Consider the following 12,500-nt stretch of genomic DNA (forward strand, 5'->3'; position numbering starts at 1 on the left):
CCGTCTGGATAGAGAATACACCCTCGAAGGGTTTCATTTGACAGTAAAGGGTTTCATTTAACAGTAAAATGAGGTCTGGTCTGCTAACCATTGTAATAGGGACTCTGGGGGGATAGGTGCTTATCGTGTCTTCAATCAGTATTCCCCCGCCAGACTTTTTCCGACAATTTGTGTCACAACCTGACTTTAAAAGTATATTTCATTTCGTTTTGACACTGATTTGCACAAAATACCTGATAATGTCAACGTGGTAATTGATGTGTATAGGTTTTACAGAATTGGTGTACAGAAAACCTGTTACTGATTGACTGGGAGGACCCATCTGCAGCTTGTTTTGTTCCTTTCAGCCTCAGGGTAGCGTTCCTGAGCAGTGTTTTTGCCTCTGTGTTCACTCAGTTTGCCATGACAACTTGATCTACACAGTGTGGAAGTTATTCCTATTCAAATCAGGGACCCTGGAAAAACAAAGATGTTCATTCCAAATTCACACCTACAACTATCCTTGCACTCAGAGGGACTCAATTCAACTTATTGTGTCACTCGTTGAAGAAATGTTTGCATTTCAGCTCATTTTAGGCTTTGTCACAGCAAAGGGGGTTGAATAGTCAATAGTGATGTGACATTTCAGCTTTTCATTTTTCAGTAATTTGTGTATTTTCCACTGAACTTTACGGGGTATTTTGTGTGTCAAAACATCTAAATTAAATCTGTTGTAAAGTCAGGTTGCAGCACAACAAACGTGTGGGAAAAGCCCGGGGGGTGAACATTGACTGAAGGCACGATATACATGTCATTAAACAGTGCTTTTAATTAAAGCAGGGTTAGGGTTAGAGTCCAGTTAGTGAAGACTCGTTTTAAATATCTGGTCTCAACTGGAATCAAACCCACAGCCCTAAGCGTTGCTGTTGCCATACACTACCCACTGAGCCACACAGGATATTAGAGGGGGGATATGAAGGCTTACATTCTTGGAGGCCAGGAAGTCCATGCCTTTGGCCACTTGGTAGGAGAAGCTGAGGAGATCCTCTGTGTCCAGGGACAGGGCATCCTCATGGAGCATCTCGCTCACTATGTCTGTGTCGCTACACGAGCCACCTGAGGGACAGACCGTTTGAGTTGGAGGGTTTTTGAAGCGAGTCTTTATTGCACAATTTGGGAAACACATGGTAGGAGAGGAAACAGGAGCTAAGAAGAGAGAGAGAGAGAGAGAGAGAGAGAGAGAGAGAGAGAAAGAAAGAGAGAGAGAGAGAGAGAGAGAGAGAGAGAGAGAGAGAGAACAGAAGAAGGAGAGAGAGAGAGAGAGAGAGAGAGAGAGAGAGAGTGAGAGAGAGAGAGAGAGAAACAGAAGAAGGAGAGAGAGAGAGAGAGAGAGAGAGAGAGAGAGAGAGAGACGGCAGAAATATATATATATATATGTCCAAGTAGCAGGCCTATCTCGTTCAAGCTCAGGTCCGAGTGACCCTCTAGGCTACTGGAGTACAGCGTAAGTAAGCGGGCGTAGTAAGTGTAAAAACCCGTGAATGAACGGCGTGAGCAGACGGAGAGAGTGTGTCGTCTTGCCTGTGCGTAGCGAGCGCCTCTTCTCTGAGGCGGAGGAGGAGGAGGAGGGGACGCCAGCAGGTGGCAGGGCGCCAGCGACAGAAGGCCTCATGGTCATGTAGCCGTTCCTGCTGCTGTCTCTGTGAGGAGAGGAAGAAAGAGAGCAGTCTGGTCTCAGAACAGCCCACAGAGAGGCACGCTGCTGCTGGCACTACGAGCACCACAGAACAGAACAGAACAGCGTTGTTGTTCAATGGGAGACTATTCTGGATTTTCGGGATTGGATGATGACATTTAAAAGCGACATTCTGTACATTCTGTACCGTGAGGAATATATATACATACGGCCTCGCACCCTCCCCTCTAAAACACACGTACGCACCAATATACACACACAGGCACGCCCACACACACACACACACACACACACACACACACACACACACACACAGACGCACGCATGCATGCAGGAACACACACACACACACACACACACACAAAGACGCACACATGCATGCACGCAGGCACACACACACACACACACACACATACACACACACACACACCCACACCCACACCCACACACACGCACACACTGACCCAGCCGTGCCGGCAGCAGTCTCCCTCTGCAGCAGGACATTCTTGTAGTAGAAGTCCTCCCCTAGCTTGGAGCAAAAGAACGACTCTCTCTTCCTCCGCAGAAAGTTCAGGAGGTCACCGAAGCAGCAGTACTCAGTAATCACCAGGGTGGGGCCTGTGGGCAAAGGACATCATGTCACATGAGTGTGTGACAAACACACCAAAGTCAAATAAAACACTTCGGACACACACAGAGACAAACAGAACGGTGAAGAAGAAGTATCACGCCACCAAGAAAGTATTGGCAAAGACAGGGGGAGGAACATTTGGTAACACTTGATTTGGATAGTCAAACAATCAACAGACGACAAGTAGCTAGCCGCATGTCTGGTGATATTCAACAAGGAAGCAAAAACGTTGTGACCAACTTGACGATGCAAATCAAACATATCCAACGGATCAGCATATCCAATGGATGACTGTCTTCATGCTGTTCCCCACAAATCCCTCCACCCTCTCCGGACCATCTCCATCTTATTTTTCCCCAAACATCCCAGACAGTCCCTTTCCCTCGAAAGCGGAGGCATTAAACAACAACCCTTCCGACCCAGTCTCTCTCACCTCCAATAGTACAGGCTCCCAGAAGGTTGACAATGTTCATGTGGTTTCCCAGGTAGCTGAGAACTTTCAGTTCAGACATCAGGGCCTCTTTCTCGGTGGCATGGGCACTTGCTGTGGGAACGCCATGAGAACACAGTCAAAGTGTGGATAATAACAACGCCTGGAAAAGCTGGCCTCACCTCACCTTGCCATGCACACACACACACACACACACACACACACACACACACTCACACAATCTTTCAACCTCTATTCAAATAGATATAGTTAAATAGCTGCACCCTTACGTTTGAGCATTTTGACTGCGACCGTCATGACTGTATCGGCTTTGGACATTCCGTAAGCAGTAGCCTCCACCACCTTTCCGAAAGCCCCAGAACCCAGAGTCTTCCCTGCATACAGACAGACAGACAGACAGACAGACAGAAACAGACAGAAACAGACAGACAGACAGACAGACAGACAGACAGACAGACAGACAGACAGACAGACAGACAGACAGACAGACAGACAGAACAGAACCAATAGTTATTCCCCATCCTACTTTCCCGACAACATCTTGGCCTGTGTTCAGGGATTCTGGGATAGCACCTGGTTTGCAGGCACAACCAGGACACGCTAGATCCTGTTTAGAGTGGTTGGATAAAAAAACAACACCCTTGTGTTTATTCAGAAGGAGTGGGATTGCTTTATAAGAGAGAGAGAGAGAGAGAGAAAGAGGCAAACTTCTATAGAGTCTTGACTAAAGCTTAAACAAACACATTGTGTCGCCACTCTCATCACAGCTATTAAACACTCCTCTTAGGAACTGTGACAACATCAAGAGCAAACAGAGTCTATGTCAATCACTAGGGTAGGCCCTCAGGGTATACTGGGCGATGTCATCACGTGAACACACCCCTTTAGCTCTCTGAAACCAAAAACAAAACACTTCTTTCAACAGCTGCTGCAACAGTTCGATAGACATCCATAATTGGCTAGGATCATAACAAAAGCAGAATGTATTCATTGTACAATTCTGAATCGGTGATGACGGATTAACAATAAGACTTAATAAGACAATGGGACATTGCCATCAGGCGTTGATGAATGGTGCTATTATTATATATTATTATTATTATTTTTACTATTATTATTATCATTATTATTATGTGATGAAAACAAAAACACACTCACCGAAACGAAGCTTGTCCCTGGGGAATTCCCACTGGTTGTCGTACGGAAGCTGAGTAGGGTCAATGTATACGTAGTTGTTTCCATGGATGCCTTCAATGACCTTCCATTGGATCTGATACTTGGGTTTCTGTGTGAGGCAGTAGACGGACAGATCAGGAATAAACAGGCATTGACACAGTAGAGTTTGTTGACACCTGAGGTCATAGGTCAGAGGAAGACATAGGTCAAGCATTAAGACGACAACATGATAACATTCTGGCCTCTGGTTGGCTGTCCCACCTCTTCTTAGTCCCACCTCGCTCCAAGTTCATAGACTATTCGTGATGGGCCATTTTCGTTAATCCAAGAAGTTGCTAACACTACCAGTTTGAAATGACCGTTAAAGTTGGGGATCGGTTAAGGTTAGGGTAAGGATTTGGGTTGAGGTTAGGCTAAGGGTTAAGGTTGAGGAATGTGTTTCAAAATCGCTATCAAGTTGCAAGAGAGAATCAAGGCCTGTGTTATGGCTCTGCCTGAGAGTAACAGCAGGGTTCTCTGACAAGGTGAGCTAGCTTATGTTTTTCCTAGGTTGTCGCCACGTTTCCATGTGTCAAGTCTGTTTTACAGGTCTATGAAACTTGCAGAGCGGGTGTGTGGTGAACAGCGTAATGGCGAGCCGGGTTTACCTGCATGTACTTGATGAAGAGCACAATGAGGATGAGGCAGAGGAGGGCCGCTGCAGACACAAACCCTATGAGCAGTGGGCTGAAGAGCTCATGGGGCACTGTTCTCTCTGTAGGGAGACAACACACACACACACACACACACACACACACACACACACACAAACATAGATAGATATCAGTCAATAACATGAGAACAGCAGTAGGCAGGTCTAAGTAGAATACATGGTCTGTGGCGAGAGTGTGATGGGTCACACTCGATGGGTAGCCATTTATATCCCCAAGTGTCTAATATCTAACTATTTCTTTGGCTTATCGTGCTGTAAGGGTATCTTTCAGAAATCACTTGAAATAATCCTATTATTTAATCACCGTCTGTATTGGAGTTGTTATTCTTTGTTGGTTATGTCTTCCGGCTCTATTCCTTTGTCACATCACACAGACGCTCCATTCACATTGTGGCGACGCGCCAATTGTTGTTGTTGTTGTTGTTGTTGTTTATAATTAGCATCATGTTCCCTTTGTGTTGTTGGCCCTGCAGGGGTTATTGTTGTGCTCGCTCCCCTGTACAGTGAGGTGCAGTAAGCTCTTTAGCCATAAGAGGCTTTCTCTCCATTTAAAATCTGAGAATGCAGAGTCTGCAGGAACTAATCCGCAGTAAACCTGTCAGTGGCTTCTAAAGCCTTCTTCTATTCTTTCCCTCCAATCTCAGCGGTGTTTCCAAGGATCTCTCAGCACCGCAACTCCCAGGCCTCCCGGCATCCCTCAGCGCCCCCCCCCCCCCCCCCCCGCCACCATAACTCCCAGCGGTCCAGGCCTCTTACCCCGCTACGCTCCAGACTTCCCGGCGAGCGCGTCTGTGACGGTGCCTCATCCTTCATTTACGTTTACATTTTTACATTCATGGCATGACAAACACCTTCAGCGTATGAAGTTCCACCGAATGGATCTCTGTAGCTAAAATCCCCGGGCACATGCTCCCACAGGCCTGCCCTGCTTGGCTGGCTGCAGACAAACACACACACACACGCGCGCGCGCGTACATGCAAGTGTGTGTATGTGTGTGTCTGTGTGTGTGTGTGTGTGTCTGCAGCCACACACACACACACACACACACACACACACACTCCTCTCCCATAATGCCCACCCACATGCCTGCTGTGCCCACCACCACTACCACCCCCGCCTTTTACACTACACCAATCCCCCCCCCCCCCCACCCCCCCACCACCACCCCCCCACCCCCACCCTCATGTGTGTCTCGTCTCAGCACTTTTCTTCATTCCAGGGCCTCAACAACTCAACTGTTTTGAGGCGGGGCAGTCCCACTCAGTTCCACTCCTTGGGTATTTTTCTTTTATTGAGTGAGACAGTAGGAAGACAAGACAGGGAGACAGATGAGAGGGAAGACAGGGTTAGGGGTTAGGGGTTAGGGTTACAGAAGAGGCCAAGCGAACTGCACGACCTCCGGGCGTTGGTATATTTTTCGTACTGTTTATGTGTACACGCGTTACCGCTAAGCCACGACTACACCAGCCCACCACCCCCCCCCCCCCCCCCCCCCCCCCCCCCCCGGCTCAAACACATCGTATATTAGCTAAACAGACTATGAAGATTAGGGGGGATTTGTGGTGGAGGTACACTGGCGGAGAGCGTGTGTTTATGAAAGATGTTTATGAAAACCACACCCGTTTTGCGATATCTCACTTCCCTCCTGTTTATATAACAGATTTGAACCGTTTATCAGGTGTTGAATCTTGTAACGCCTCGATTTGAAAATCCAAAATCCATTTCTTGGTAAACATGAACTTGAACCCAATTCGCAGGTCAATTTTCTTCTTCGGTGTGAACGAACGACTTTTGTTTGAAGCAAGAACTCTGGTTGGTCTCGGGTAGGAGTGGGCCTGGATTGTCAATAGTGATAAAGGTTCTAATTCGGCTTTTGGGAAACCCACGGTCTTGAGTTGCCTTAACACAGGTTATCCAAGGTTATCAGCACTAAGTTTAGGTCAATGTAAGTATCAATGTGGCTAATATTCACTGTTGACACTGCTCTTCGTTGTAATCCCCAGCTGGAGATATACAGAGGATTAACACCAAACATGTGCACATGCGACATCTTCAAAACAAACCTGAGATACCAGCTGACACCAGGACCCCCCCCATCCCCCCCCCCCCCACCCCCCCATCCCAATCCCCACTACCAACTGACAAATGTATTAGCAGTTTGTGTGTGTGTGTGTGTGTGTGTTTAGTGCCAGTGTGTGTGTGTGTGTGTGTGTGTGTGTGTGTGTGTGTGTGTGTGTGTGTGTGTGTGTGTGTGTGTGCGTGTGTGTGCGTGTGTGTGTGCGTGTGTTTAGTACCAGTGTTCGTGTGTGTTTAGTACCAGTGTGCATGCGTGCGTACGTGTGTGTACATGTGCGTATGTGTAACTCACCGCTGATAGAGAACAGCGTGTAGGCCTGTTCTCCCTCCACCGTGGCCACACACTCCAGAGTGGGGAACCTTCCTCTGCTGATGTTAAGCCGGCTCTCCACCTCCGTCTTCCCAAACAGGGGACTGAACACTGTCACCGTGATGACGTCCTGCTCCTCCTGGGTGGCATTCAGCTGGTGGGAACACCTGAAAAGGATGGAAGTGACAAAACTCTGTTTAGACGACTACCGTTTTAACGAGACACACACACACAAACAATCTGCAATCTCTCTGTCTGCCAACTGTTCACGCACCAGAAGATATACAGTCATGAGAAAAAATTAGGACACCCTATGAAAACCTTTGTCTTCTTCAACATATTCAAACATATGGACATTTGATATTCATTTGAACAATATTGAAAAATTGAGGTAATATAACTAAACAAATACAACTGAAACAAATTATTAAAAAAATTATTGGTAAAATGTAATTAATAGAAATGCAATCTTCTTGTGAGGAAAACGTTAGGACACCCCTACATTTAGTTCCACTTAAAATGCCTAAAATTATAATAAAGAGCACCACATCAGGTGCAAATGATTAGAACATCGTTACAGAGGATTTTGGAGGAGCCTGTCCTATTTAAACCTCAGATATTTAGTTTGGTTTGCTCTTGATTGTTGAAGTGAGTTGCATCACCATGGCGAGATCAAAAGAGCTCTCTGAGGCCTTCAGAAGAAAAATTGTAGATGCATATGAGTCTGGGAAGGGATATAAAAAGATCTCCAAACTATTCGAAATTGGCCATTCCACTGTCCGGAAAATAATTTACAAGTGGAGAACATTTAAAACCACCACCAACATGGCCAGGTCAGGCCGCCCAAGCAAGTTCAGCCTAAGAGCTGACCGAAAGATGCTTAAAGAAGTCTCCAACAATCCCAGAATGTCATCACGAGACCTACAGGTATCTCTTGCCACAATTGATGTCAAAGTACATGCATCCACCATAAGAAAGAGACTGAACAAGTTTGCATTACATGGGAGGTGTGCAAGGAGGAAACCCCTGCTGTCAAAAAATAACATCAGGGCAAGACTAAAGTTTGCCAGAGAACACCTAGAGAAAGACCAGAACTTCTGGAACAATGTGCTTTGGACAGATGAATCCAAAGTTGAACTATTTGGGCACAGTAAGAGTAGACATGTTTGGCGCAAAACCAAGACAGCATTTGAGAACAAGAACCTCATACCAACTGTGAAGCATGGGGGTGGAAATGTCATGGTTTGGGGCTGCTTTTCTGCAGCAGGGCCTGGTCAGCTCACCATCATAGAATCCACTATGAATTTTGTATTGTATCAGAGGGTGCTTGAGGAAAATGTGAGACCATCTGTTCGAAAGTTGAAGCTGAAGCAGATGTGGACCATGCAACATGACAATGACCCAAAACATTCCAGTAAATCTACCAAGGAATGACTCAAGAAAAATAAATTGAGAGTTCTGGAATGGTCAAGTCAAAGCCCGGATCTTAATCTTATTGAGATGCTGTGGATTGATTTGAAACTGGCTGTGCATGCAAGACACCCCTCGAACATCACACAGCTGAAAGAATTCTGCAAGGAGGAGTGGGAAAAACTTTCTCCCAATTGATGTCAGAGACCTGTAGACAGTTATAAGAAACGTCTAATTGAGGTTATTTCAGCCAAGGGGGGCAATACTAGCTATTAGGGCATAGGGTGTCCTAACTTTTTCCTCAGTAGGAATTGGCATTATTGTTAATTTTTCGTTAAATAAATGATTACAAAGTTACATTTTCATAGTTTTTTGTTCAATTACATCCCCTTTATCTATAGACATTGTTAGAAAGAAGATAACATATTGATATGTCCATATTTTTAAGAGAATAACTTAATATTTTGGGGGGTGTCCTAACTTTTTCTCATGACTGTATGTGATACCGTAACATAAGATATGTTAAGATAAGAGAGAGATAAACAGTATTGTTTACACACACACACACAAACACGTTCAAAAACATTTCCCAACCAGGTAAGACTCAGAACAAACAGGTATTCATGTTGTGATTTTACATCTCTAAAGACATCTGTTGTGAGTCTGTTCCACACGATATACCCGCAGCAAACGTTAGAGCATTGACTTTTGAGGGAGGGAGGAATTTGAGAATGTGATGCGGGACATTTATGGCCAACCATCCCCTCCTCCTCCTCCTCCTCCTCCTCCTCCCCCATGCCATGCTCCAACCAAGTGTGACACTCAAAACACCAGTTGGTACCAGAGAACCTGAGGCAGATTTAATTTCACAATATTGTATTTATGACCACGGTGCATGACACCGACGCGCTGAACCGGTGGTCTTGGATAGATAAAGAGAAAAAACACCTGTTGTGATAAAGGATTTCTCGCTTTAAAAAAATGTTTTGAAGTGATGTGGCGTTTTGTACCACCAATACGCTTAGAAACTGAATAGAACTTTTTTAGGTTTCTACGTCTCCTTAAATGTGGTAATCCAACATGATGTTGAATTGGTTCAAATGGAGAGATCTTTTAGATTGTTTTCGTTGTCTTATTTTGTAGGTGGGATATTGGCTCTCTCAGGCAGTGAAATGCAGTACTTTCCCATGTGGGGGCGTGGCCTCTGAATTCCTGACTGTGCCAGGCTTAAGGTGACAGTCTTAGGGTGACAGGCTTAGGGTGACAGGCTTAGGGTGACAGGCTTAGGGTGCCCCAGGCTTAGGGTGACAATCTTAGGGTGCCCCAGTCTTAGGATGACAGTCTTACGGTGACAGTCTTAGGGTAACAGTCTTAGGGTGCCCCAGGCTTAGGGTGCCAGGCTTAGGGTGACAGGGTTAGGGTGACAGTCTTAGGCTGCCCCAGGCTTAGGGTGCCAGTCTTAGGGTGACAGTCTTAGGGTGCCAGTCTTAGGGTGCCAGACTAAAAGGTGGCAGTCTAAGGGTGCCAGTCTTAGGGTGCCAGACTAAGGCGTTCCCCAACACTGTCAGTCCTGCCAGGACCAAACTAAACACAGCCCTTACTGTTTGTTCCACCTGAAAATGAAAGACGGCCGGGGGATTCCAGGAGGGATTCCTGTCTCTGTTGTTAAAAGAAGACTACAATGACTAGCCTGAGTCCGGAGTGCCCAAGGCTCTACATTTCACAACTCCATCCACACACAGCAGTTGTTTCCCCCCTGTTCCCAGTATATAGGCCCTGCAAAGTCATGTACTTATGAGTACATAGTAACCCTTTATTTTACACAGCTATTTCCTTCCCTAAGTCCATCATTACATGTATATCATTACATAATTACAAACCCAATGTCTCAATGTCTATTTAGTTGTAGGTAGCGACCAATTGTGACAAAGTTCTTGAGGTATGTATATAAAGTATACCTTGGCTATGTGTCAACACATAGTTTCTTAGTAAATACCTGGAGACCAAGGTCTGTAAATTAAAGGGTTACTAAGAACATGTACATCTGTTTGTTTATGTCTGGAGGTGTGTTTGAATGGTGGTACGTGCAAATGAAGTTGCTAAATGTGAATATGTTTTGCTCGCAAAGGCGTGTCATCAGCGTAAACGTCATGTGGTGTTATGTAAATGTAAACAAATCAGATGGACATGTTGTGCACTGTCAATAATACCTGCAGGGGTGTTAGTTTCAGCTGGCAAGCCTCTTAAGCAGATTTGATCATAATCAAGATTGATTGGATAATGATAAGATGATCACCTCTGACTCATCGCCTGCTCAACCTGGGATTGGTGTTGCCATGGAAACCGGGTTTGCTCCACCTCCATGTTTATGATTATCTTTGTGACTTAGAAATAACTTACTGGGAGAACATGCTGTCCAATCCATGTACTGTACTGTCCAATCCCCAGGATTTAACAAGTCAGTCCACTTATCACAAATCACGTCCAGCCAATCCCTAGTGGTCGGACGAGAGCCATCTCACTCCTGTCCGCCTATCACAAGTCATCCCTTTCAAATCCCACAATCCAAAACTCCAGTAGCATCATCCCTCAGTCTACCTGTATTGCTTACATGAATGAATTTGTTTTTCACTACACTCAAAAAAGGTGCTACCTAGAACTACATTATATAACCCTAACCCTAACCCTGGACAACTGGAAGTCAGATTGCTATATCATATGATGCAGTTTGCTGATATATCAAACGCTTTTTTTGATAAATGCAGTTGTTGTGAGATTTGTCGCCGACTGTTCTGGATTCTGGAACGTTCCTAATGTACGTTCCCTGTACTGTAATATCCCTGTGAACTCACCTCAAGTAGGGTTCTTCACAGTAGTACCAGGTGATCTGGGGGGCGGGGAATCCCTCGGCAACACAGCGCACCTGTCCGTCCACCGGGCCCTCGTGAGACACGATTGCTGGTTTACCTGGCAGGCAGACGCCAATGTTAGAACCAGTCCGAGCATGAATGCAGGGGAGGCTGGTGGAGGTAGAAATCGAAGGACGGTTTTGTAAAGCTCATTGTAAAGCGTGGAATGGAATGAGGAATGGTCTCAAATGCATGGTTGGAGTTGGCGTTAGGGGTAAGGGTTAGGGAGGGCAAAAGGCTGGGGTCTTTGCGAATCTATTTTCAAATGCCACATACTGAAGAGGAATAGGACCATTTCTATGGAAATCTAGAGTACGTTGAAAATCTGCTGTTTGGAAATGATCTGTCAGGTTTCAGGACACCAAGAACCTTTTTGAGAAACCTTGGTCTCGACTTACTGATCACAAAGACAGAAAATGACTGGTTGACCGTGGCGTCCCCGTTAGAGGCGTAAAAGGTGTAGATTCCGCTCTCTGACATTTTCAGCCGCACCAGCCTCAGTTCACTGCTGTACCTGGTCGTGTAAAGAAAAAAAAAAAAAAACGTAAGCTCAATTCACTGATATTCAATTCAATTCAAAAACTTTAGGCACATAGAGTCAGCAACAACAACAACAACAACAACAACAGCAACAACATGACAGCATATCACAACCCTAACGGCATACATACAGTAATATACCACTGTAGCAATAAAAGAACACCTAACAACCGCTCTGAAGCACATCGGTTTGCGGGCGAACTGAGAGAACGCCTCAGGTCCTGAAGCCAAACGCAAGCAGCTAGAGACTTCAGGGTTGTTTTTTTTCATTCAAATCTGACAAGCTTTCTCTTAAAACTGTTTTCTTTTTCCTTTAGGATGTACAACTGTTGTGATCTGAAGACAACTGGTGTTAGTTGACTCCTAGTATTGACTGACTGGAGTCTCTTTTTGGTGAAGGTTGAAAACAAATCTGAAGAGCCAGTGTTTGTTTTGTTTTTTAGTGGGGGGGGTTTTATGAACACAACACAACACAACATTATTTTAATTTAAATAGCATCATTTCATCGTACAATAACTGCACACAGAAGGTCTGTTACTTTCAAAAGGACATCAGCCAAGTCCAATTACTTGTCTAATTTTCTCTATGGAGTATTATAGTTTAGTAGA

General features: G+C 45.3%; 1 protein-coding gene across 2 annotated transcripts in view; it reads right to left on the reverse strand.

Annotated features, from left to right (window-relative positions):
- kita (KIT proto-oncogene, receptor tyrosine kinase a) overlaps positions 1-12,500 on the reverse strand; it is a 26,759-nt gene that overhangs the window by 6,528 nt on the left and 7,731 nt on the right. For both annotated transcript variants that reach the window (XM_083671292.1, XM_083671291.1), the window contains exons 7-16: positions 11,750-11,865; positions 11,295-11,409; positions 7,015-7,199; positions 4,581-4,687; positions 3,916-4,042; positions 3,027-3,131; positions 2,740-2,850; positions 2,140-2,293; positions 1,561-1,679; positions 965-1,095 (exon numbers count right to left, since the gene is read on the reverse strand). In XM_083671292.1, the coding sequence (XP_083527418.1) occupies positions 965-1,095; positions 1,561-1,679; positions 2,140-2,293; positions 2,740-2,850; positions 3,027-3,131; positions 3,916-4,042; positions 4,581-4,687; positions 7,015-7,199; positions 11,295-11,409; positions 11,750-11,865 (1,270 nt within the window). The remainder of the gene's footprint in view (positions 1-964; positions 1,096-1,560; positions 1,680-2,139; positions 2,294-2,739; positions 2,851-3,026; positions 3,132-3,915; positions 4,043-4,580; positions 4,688-7,014; positions 7,200-11,294; positions 11,410-11,749; positions 11,866-12,500) is intronic.

The sequence above is a fragment of the Argentina silus genome, assembly GCF_951799395.1.
Source record: "Argentina silus genome assembly, chromosome: 6".
NCBI lineage: Eukaryota > Metazoa > Chordata > Actinopteri > Argentiniformes > Argentinidae > Argentina > Argentina silus.